The sequence below is a fragment of the Otolemur garnettii genome, unplaced genomic scaffold (assembly GCF_000181295.1).
Source record: "Otolemur garnettii isolate 467f Iridium unplaced genomic scaffold, OtoGar3 scaffold00210, whole genome shotgun sequence".
NCBI classification, from domain to species: Eukaryota; Metazoa; Chordata; class Mammalia; order Primates; family Galagidae; genus Otolemur; species Otolemur garnettii.
In genome coordinates, this window is record NW_003852605.1 from 1,271,151 (window position 1) to 1,280,333 (window position 9,183).

General features: G+C 48.7%; 1 protein-coding gene across 2 annotated transcripts in view; it reads right to left on the reverse strand.

Annotated features, from left to right (window-relative positions):
* Positions 1-161: 161 nt before the first annotated feature.
* LOC100962834 (cytochrome P450 4A11) overlaps positions 162-9,183 on the reverse strand; it is a 15,079-nt gene continuing 6,057 nt past the window's right edge. The window contains exons 2-12 of one of the 2 annotated variants that reach the window (XM_003801440.3): positions 7,975-8,116; positions 7,279-7,323; positions 6,678-6,805; positions 5,613-5,737; positions 5,095-5,249; positions 4,527-4,633; positions 4,251-4,441; positions 4,019-4,152; positions 3,076-3,140; positions 2,902-2,978; positions 162-711 (exon numbers count right to left, since the gene is read on the reverse strand). In XM_003801440.3, coding sequence (XP_003801488.1) covers positions 522-711; positions 2,902-2,978; positions 3,076-3,140; positions 4,019-4,152; positions 4,251-4,441; positions 4,527-4,633; positions 5,095-5,249; positions 5,613-5,737; positions 6,678-6,805; positions 7,279-7,323; positions 7,975-8,116 — 1,359 coding nt within the window. In that variant the 3' untranslated portion in view covers positions 162-521. Of the gene's footprint in view, positions 712-2,897; positions 2,979-3,075; positions 3,141-4,018; positions 4,206-4,250; positions 4,442-4,518; positions 4,634-5,094; positions 5,250-5,612; positions 5,738-6,677; positions 6,806-7,278; positions 7,324-7,974; positions 8,117-9,183 lie in introns of those variants that run through there. The other variant, XM_012812488.2, reaches the window with a different exon arrangement.

The following is a 9,183-nucleotide window of genomic DNA, read 5'->3' on the forward strand; positions in this document are numbered from 1 at the left end:
CTACTGGATTTGAATATGGAGGAAGGATCTCAAAGCCAAAATTGCAATGCCCGATAAGGGAAAGAGTGGAGAAGGGAAATCTCCCTAGAGCCCTGGAGTGATCCTGCCAATAGGTTGGTGTTGTCCCAGTCAAATCCTTTTCATATTTATGACCTCCAGAAGCATATGTAATAAATTTTTATTATTTGAAGTCTGGAAGATTGTGCTAGTTGATTACAGCAGCAGTAGGAAACTGAGACAGGGCAGATCAGCAGGCAGAAAGGAATAGGACAGGTATAGGGGCACACAGGCAGGAGGGCAGGCAGGAGGTCGGAGTTAGGTGGACAGGCAGTGATGCAGGTGGGTAGGAGACAGGTGGACAGAGAAGTAGGGAGCCTAGAGAAGGTGACAGAGATGAGGGCAGACAGACACAGGGACATGAGCAGGATAGAAAGAAGAAAGGGTAGGTGGTAGATAGCAGGATGTGGACAGGCAGCGACTAGGATCAGGGGACAGGAGAGCACCATGGCAGATGGGAGCCCTCAGAGCCGATTCCCATAAGGTTTAGGGAGCTTCCTGAGATACAGGTTGATCCCATTCTTGGATTTTAACACAATTCGTAGTATGGGGATGGGGATCCTGGTGGGATCAGGCAGCAGCTCAAAACGTAGCAAGGTCAGGGCCACAGCCACCTTCAGCTCATTCATAGCAAATTGTTTCCCAATGCAGTTCCTGGTTGGGGCAAGGACAGTGAAATGAGAAGTGGCATCAGGCCCCCTTCTGTGCTGGGCAGGCACTGGCCCCAAGCTCTAACCCCGAGCCAGGCACACAGGGCCCTCCTGCAAGGGGCTCAGCACTGCTGCCCCATTACAGGTCACTTGCACCTCTACCCCAGCTTCAAGGCGCACTCTCACCTGGCCTTTGACAAACCTACCCGTCTTCAGGACCAGCCTCCCCACCCCCACCTCTGCTCTGAGCAGGCAGGAGACCCTGTGTTAGGAGAGGGCCAGCACTGAAAGGCAGAGTCTAATTGCATTAATCACTTAAAAAGTTAACCCTGAGTTTGTTCACTCTCTCCACAGAGAATTTCTGGTCCCCCAGTGTGAGGCCAGTTTGGGTCACTGTAGGCTGAGGGTGGACCACAGTCTCAGGTTCTTACCACATGGGAGGACACACAGGGACCCAGATCTTCTCATTCTACTTCATAAATGTCCCCCATTTCATCCCTGAGTCCTCCTTCCTGGCAGATTCTGGTCTCCCTGCTTCCCCTCCCTCCACACTGAAGGCACAGCTCCACTCAGACCCTCCCCTGCTCTTCTTCCCAGGGTGGGAGGGCAGTGTCCCAACACCCCCACTGGCATCAAAGCCCTCTATGGCCTCGTCCCTCACCCACTTCTTACCTGTCCAGCCCTACTCCTAGCTTAGGTCATGTGGATGTCATTGAGAATGTCCTCCCTCCACCTCTGTCTGCTTAATCCCCCAGGCTAAAGCCAGTGACCAGCTGGTCCCACCCCTCTTCTGCCTGTCCTCTCCCTTCCTTTGTCTAAGACAGCTTTAGCGCTTTATTCAAGGGCAATCACAGGCCAGTGCCAAGGCAGTGACAGAGGAATGGACCACTCAGTGAACTTCTTCATGATTGAATGAGCGAGTGAAAGAATGAATGAAGGCATGTGTCTGGAGCGTAGATAATACAGTTCTGTACACCTCATTTCTGTCCTTGACTCTGAAATTTCCTATGCAGGGACATATGTATGTTTTATCTATTTTCCCAACACACTGACCCACAGTACAGTCATAGGCTTAATAGATACTTTCATATTTAAATGAAGTTAATTAACTTTAAAAATAATCGTGGAATGGAGTACACTCTTCATGGAGAGTAAAGAATAGTTTGAGCTGGAAACTGAGCTCCCATGTACTCGCCTGTCCTCTAGCGGCAGCAACGTGATTTGCAGCCTACGTTCAAGAAAGGACTCATCCCGGGATCAACCAATAGTAGAAGCTTATTTCCCGGAGGAACTATTTTCTCAGTCTTTTGAGTGAACGTTGACTTGTCATTTGAAGAATTCAGAGAATTATATATTCAGAAAAACCTTATTTCTACTAACTACATCATTTTTGGCTATTCGTGTTTCACAGGACGGTTCCTGAAACCTTTGCAGATTTTTGTGGCAATTATTTGGGGTTTTTCTGTCCAGTTCAATCACCATTTCAAGCATCTTTCAAATGTTACATATAAGGTATGTGTTATGTACTAAATAGTGGGTTTTCTCTCAATGACAGTGTAGTGTCCTCATTTTTATGTTTTTCCCCCACATTGTACAATGCAGACTATGGGTCTGCGGTACAGACTTTTCCTTGCACACACAGAATTTGCTGAATGGGATTGAGACGTGGATGTATAAACACTGTAATGCTGTCAGAAGTGTATTGGTCCAGACAGCCCCATGCGCTTTACACATTGCTATAAAAGTTTCTACAAAGGGCTGCCTTAATTTCACTTATGTGGCTTGAATGGCAGGACTAGCAAGGTGTAGAAATTGGGAACACATGGAGAGATCTCAATGATAGACTCCATGGCAGCCTGGCGAAGCAAGTAGAAAGGTGGTGTGGTGATATGAGAACGTGTGCTCAGAGAGACATTGCCCAGTGTTCCTCATAACTGAGAAAAACAAACACCTGGAGTTTACTGGGAAAAACCTAATCCTAGAAATTCAAATTCCTAAAATAAGGAAACCAGCAGAGTCCACTGAAGTTTGGAACATCCACTGGCACAGGGGAGGCCACAGGCAAAATCAGAGGAGCAAAGTCCCCCCCAGGGGTGGGTACTGACTTGCCACCTTCCTTTTGTACACACACCTCTGGTATGTGCCCTGAGACTGCCCCATCTCCCCAGCCCCATGACCTCATAGGGCGCCTCACCTTGCTCCCCCCGAAAAAGGCAGGAAAGCATGGCTGTGTTGAGCAGAACCTGGTGTAAACCGGGAGGGGTCAAACACCTGCAGAGAGAGCACCAAGACCAGAGCAGGTAGAGGTCAAGGCCTGCTTCCCACCTGCAAGGAGACAGGACACCACCTTCTTCCAGGACCCTCTTACCTCAGGGTTGGGCCACACCTTCGGGTTGTGGTGAAGGCCATAAATGGAAAGTGAGACTACGATACCTGTGGGGCGAGTGTGAGACAGACAGAAGAGTGGTCATGATGATACCCACTGGTGGGACACCTGGTCCCTCAGCCAGCAGGGCCATGTGCATGCGCAAAGTGCCACTGTGCCACAAAGCATCACTTTGAGCAGGATGGTCATGTCACTGTGCAGGTGGGGTGGGCTTCCCTAAGCACATGAGCTGAGGTGGGAAGCAGAAAACCATGAATCCAGGAAGGAGGAGCGAGAAAGAATCGGAGGCTTACTGTTTGTAGTAAGTCGTGGGACACCTCCCATTTCTCAGATGCACCCCTTGAGCTGTTGGGGAATATTCTTTAACTCACAACCACCCTCTAGGGAACACTATCTGTTATCCTTATTTCTCAGATGAGGGGCCCGAGTCTGAGGCTGCATGTCTTGCCTAGGATCACACAGCTGGCATGTGGCAGAACCCCATGGGGGTTGAACCTTGATGGTCTCTGGCCACTGCAGGGGTCTCAACTGCTCTCTGCCCTCAACCTGAGGACTTTTGAGCCACTGGACCTTTCTGACCCCTGACACTGGATTCCTGATCTCCCTCATCTGCCTTGAACTAACAGGGAAGGAAACACATCCCCTCACCCGGAACCTGCCTGGTTCTCTCCAGCCCTGCAAATCTCAGGGAATAAAGTTGTCATCCCAATGACACACCCAGAGGCTAACATGTATTTATTGAGCTTTTGTCGGGTTCAATATCTGTGCCACATTAAGATCATAACATCTGAATCCTAAATATAGCATGAGTATTAATTTAACTGATGAGGAAAGGGAGATGCAGAGAGGTTCAGAACGCTGAAGGGCCCATAGATTTGTGTGTCCCAGCAGAGTCTTAGCTCAGTGAACACTGGGAAGTTCATACCTTTGGGCAAGGAGCGTCCATCAGGGAAGGTGATGGGTTTGCTGAGCTCCCGGGCAATGCTGGGCACCGGTGGATAGAGTCTCAGTGCCTCCTTGATGCACATGGTGGTATAGGGCATCTGGTCTAAGTGGGCCCTGACGAGAAGCCCATCATGAAGCCCAGGCAGCTGGGCAGACAGGGGCCTCCCCTCTCAGGAGGGCAGGGCTTCCCCACAGGGTGGGCACTCACTCACCAAGTGATGGAGGCTCCATCCCCCAGGAGGCTCTGGATCTCCTCTCGGCACCTCTGCTGATGCTCAGGGTGAGCAGCCAGAGCATAGAGGATCCAGGAGATGCCGCTGGCTGTGGTGTCATGGCCCTCGAACATGAACGTGTCCACTTCGGCACGGATGTCCTTGTCTGACAAGCTGCTGCCATTCTCCATCTGAGGAGGCAGCAGTGAGAGGGCACTATTGGTTTTCTGCTTTCTGCTGAGAGCCAAGCCTCAGGCCTCTCCTACACACACTCACTTTGGATAGGAGGAGGATGTCCAGGAAATCCAAGTGCCTCTTTCTCTGGACTTTCTCCAGCTCCCCTTCCTCCTGCAGGTGAGCCTTCCTCAGCTGGATCACTCGGTCTGTCCCAGAACAGTGGTGACTGGTAGAGCACACCAACCCCCAGTACCTAGCTATTCCATTGCCCCAGTCTGGGTGCCAGGTAGAGCTCAGGATGGGCTCAAACAAGTTTTGGCTTTTATACAAGAGTGTACCATTCCAAGGGTGTGGGAACAGATGCACGGGTCAGGGAGGGGGCTGTAGCCACATGAGGTACCCGTCAGTCCTCTCCCCTAGAGGCACAGCCCATGGAGTCACTGCTTGAATGCTGCTGGGATGGAGTCTCATTCAGCCAGCACCACTGTGATGACACAGGGCTCTGCACAGCACCTGGGCCCCAACATCTCAGTTCCCTCTCCCTGCCTCAGGGAAGTCCCCAGTGTGAGGGAGTCCTAGCTTCTTCAGGGACACCGGGGACCTGGCTCTGCCTCCCTGCTCGGGGTGTGCTCCTATAGCTGCACCTGAAAGAGGCAAGAGACAGAACCTGTGTGCTGATGGGCAAGCTCGTAGGCACGCTGGGCAGAGCGTCCATCTGTGGTCAGGCTGTAGATGATGTTATAATGGTAAAAGGCATTCCGTACGCGATGAAAATACAGGCTATTCAGGTCCCCAACAGCCTGGATGTATGATCGGGAGTTCCTGAAGGGGAGGAGGGAGAAGATACTGGAATGGAGGGAGCCTCTTACCTCGAGGCTCAGTGGGGTCTGGGGGAGAGGGCCTTAGACAGTGGGGACAGGCAGTACTGAGGCATGCTTCTTTCTGACCCACAGCCCTGTGACCTCAGGGCTTTATACTCTGTAAGATGGTGTGAGCAACCCATGTTGGCCTGTGGGAGCGAGCAGGGACCTGGGGCTGAGTCATGGTTTGGTCTGTTCTGCATTTAAAGCTTGTCAGGGGCTGAGACTTGGTTACTGTGCAGGTGTCTCCTTGCTGCCCCACCTGTCTCTCAGGGACACCCATTCCAGTTGGTAAGGACCCTGCAACTGAAGGGTCATCACGGACCTGTCCAGCTGGATGCTGCCCTGGTGGCTGAAGGCACACTTCATGATGGTGTCCAGGGTCATCAAGGAGATGTGTTGGAAGATCTCCAGAGGGGAGTCCTGGCTGCTGAGCTCTTCCCACTTGTCCTGTGATGAAAGGGAGTTTTGACCTTTCTTGATTCTCAGAAATGCAGTAACAGGTAATTCCAACTTCCCCTCTTTCCAGACACCCTGTTCAGAATCCATCACTTTATAGAGCATATGCACTATAGCCGATTAAAAGTATAAATAAAAGTGTTAGCATCTTATCACAAATTTTATTTCAATATTAAGCCCAGTCTGTCGTAAGATATGAATTACGTTTTGACTTTTTGGAACCTGTTATTACTTTGACTGATGGTGATAGACAGACAGATAGATAGATCAGCAGAACCTTTCAGTGTCCTGAAAGTAGAACTAGACTTGAAGGACAGTGAGGACACCAACATTTGGGAACAAATGATTCAAGGCAACAGAAACCTATGTGGCCAGTATGGGCTTTTAGTGCAGGGACATAAAGGACTTCAATTCCCTTTCATTCATCAACTGTTTGCTGGCCACAGCTGGTGAGAAATCAGAGTGCTGATGGGTCATAACAGTGTGGCAACCATGGCTCTGAGAATGCAGACCTGGTGTTCACTGCATGGTGGCTCCAAATCCCCCAGAAACTGAGTCCCTGGCCAGAGTCTGGCTGAGTGGCACCCAGTATGTCCACTGTGCAAGTAAAACTGCCATTGCCCAGGCCAGCCCAGGGTGGGTAGTCATGCTGTCCAGCGGGATTGGCCACTGTTCCAGTCCACTTTGCTGAAGATGTGAACACGGGAAGAGAGGGGCCTTGTATCCACCATGACCCTGTTTCCCTCACACCATGAGCAAAGTGTGGATCCAGCCCATGCCTGGCACTCTCCCATGCCGACTCCCACAGGAATGGCCTGAGAGTGCTGTTCCATATGTCTGTGCCACCCATCAGTTGGCACAGGCGTTTGAGTGGAAGTGGTGAGAGTGTGCTGTGAGCGGATGTGTGGAGGGCAGACTGAAATGGACTCACCAGCATCACCTGGACAGAGTCCACCATGAGCTCCACGTAGGGCTTCAGGATGTTGTAGTGGAAGGCTGGGGTCAGCATGCGCCGGTGCTGGAACCACGTCTGCCCATTCAACAGGAGCAAACCGTACCCTGGGCCAGAAAGGGATGTGTGCATTTGTGTAGGAGATGGGACCAGAGAGATGGCTGGGACAATTTGGGAGGGACAAAAGGCAGTTCCTGGGAGCAGAAACCCAAGGTAAAGATTGGACAGGCCCAGTGCATTTTAGGAATGTGAATTTCCCAATTTGGCTGGGACATGGATGAGATCAGGACAGCTAGTACATAAAAGTTGAAAAGTGTTGGGGGCAGATGTGACCTCTGTGCCAGGCTGAGAATGTCTAGAGAGGACTGAGGGGTGAGTGGAAGAAGCTGAGTCTCAGGAAGACCCACACTAGTGTTAGGAAGGGCTGAGGGTCTTGCTGGAAGAAGAGCCATGAGCCTTGATTGAGGGATGGAGTCACAAAAGTGGTGGCCTGACTCCTGTTACTTGCTATGAGCCAGAGAGAGAGTTCTTGGCAAAGGTATCTGACATGTTGGACCAGTCTTAGCGTAGACATGCTTACCAATCCAGGGAGCCAGGAATTTGTAGAAACCATGATCCTTTGGATCTGAAAGATAAGGCAGGATATTCGTAGGAAACTGAGTGACCAAACACAAAGACAGCTGTGGTTCAGACCATGGCTGCCATTGGTTTTTGATATGTGTCATGTGGCAGTATGCCCCATGTCACCACCCACCTCCCTCCCATCTCTTGTTTCTATCCTGAAAGTCAGTGCGGGTCCAGGAAGACAGACTCAGGGAGCCAGCAGCGGGACACCCAGCAGGATGGTGAGTTGGCCAGAGATGCAGGCAACATCCTCCATGGCTAAGAGTAGGACAGAGTCTTGGGTGTTTCTACATTGTGGTGGCTTCACCTCTCCAAACCCAGGACATCAACAGTAGAAGGTTTCAAACTCAAGTCTGTGTTGATGTGAAATTTGTTTCTGATTTAGATCAATTTACATAACAGATTGCCTCAGTTAGCTTAACAGAGCAAAAGAGAAAAGATTTTTTAAAATTGACTCCACCCACTTGTTTTAAATATTCGGTGCCCAGCAAATATATTTGGCCATAAGGTAGGTTGTGTTTTTGGTGGGGGCTTGATAGAAGGTTCAGATATTGATGTCCGAACTCCCACTTTCTTCTGCAATTTTACAAACCCAGGGGTGTGAACACAAAAGGGAAAAACTGCTTCAGCTGTAACGCATGTTTCACCTCACCTGATCTCCCCAGAATCAGCTTCAAGTAGTCAGGGTCATAGATCTGGACACGGGCATGGCTCCCCCATACCCAGTAAGGGCAGGCACTTGGGAATTTCTCTACCCACTTCAGAATCTGCTGCAGCTCCTTGTCCTTTTGGATCTGTCAAGGAGGGAAAGATAAATCAATGAAAACTTTTGTTTAATGTGGGTCTTTGCCCAGGGTGTGAATGTCAGGACAACCACAGGGACATAGTTCTTAGTGTACCAGTAGATGTTAGGAACTTGAAACTGTTTCTCATGATCTGGGTTTCTGGCTCTCTCTCTCTGGGCCTTAACCTGAGCCAAACTGTCCAGCTATGGTTCTCACCCCATACTGCATGCGGAAACTTAATGCATGATCTCCATATAGCACAAAACCTTTAGATATCACGAGTACAACATTTTCTCACAGCCTGTATCACCCAGTAAACAGATTTTAAAAATAATTGATTGGAGAAATAAAATGGATTACATTTAAAATTTTTAATTATTCATTAATTTTATATTACCATACTGGTTATTATATTTTTGGTATTATCCCAGCATACATGTATGTATCTGTTAAGATATAATAGTGTTTTGGATGCATATACCTAGGTTAAAAAAGTAATAAATATAAAATTGTGTGGATATTAATACTCTACATGTTGGAAATATGTGGAGTTATAGAATAAAGTCTAGATATACATATATCAAACTAGTGCTGGTATTTGATTTTGAGATTTGGTTTTTAATTCTAATTTTCACTCATCAATGAGAAGAGACTTTTGTGAGCTCCCTGTTACCTGGAGTTGTCTTTCTTTCTTTCTTTTTTTTATTAAATCATAGCTGTGTACATTAATGCAATCATGGGGTACAGTGTGGTGTTTTCATATACAATTTGAAATACTCTCATCAAACTGGTTAACGTGGCCTTGTTATTTTCTTAGTTATTGAGTTAAGTCATTCATACTCTGCTTTTAGAAAGATTCACGTGTACCCTTGTAAGATAAACCATAGAGGTGAACCCACCAATCACCCTCCCTCCACCAATCCACCTCCTCCCCTTCCCTCTCTTTCCCCCCTCCCCATATTCTAAGGCTATAATTAGGTTATAACACTCCTATGAAAGCTATAAATTAGTTTCAAAATAGGGCTGTGTACATTGGATACTTTTTCTTCCATTCTTGAGATACTTTGCTAAGAATA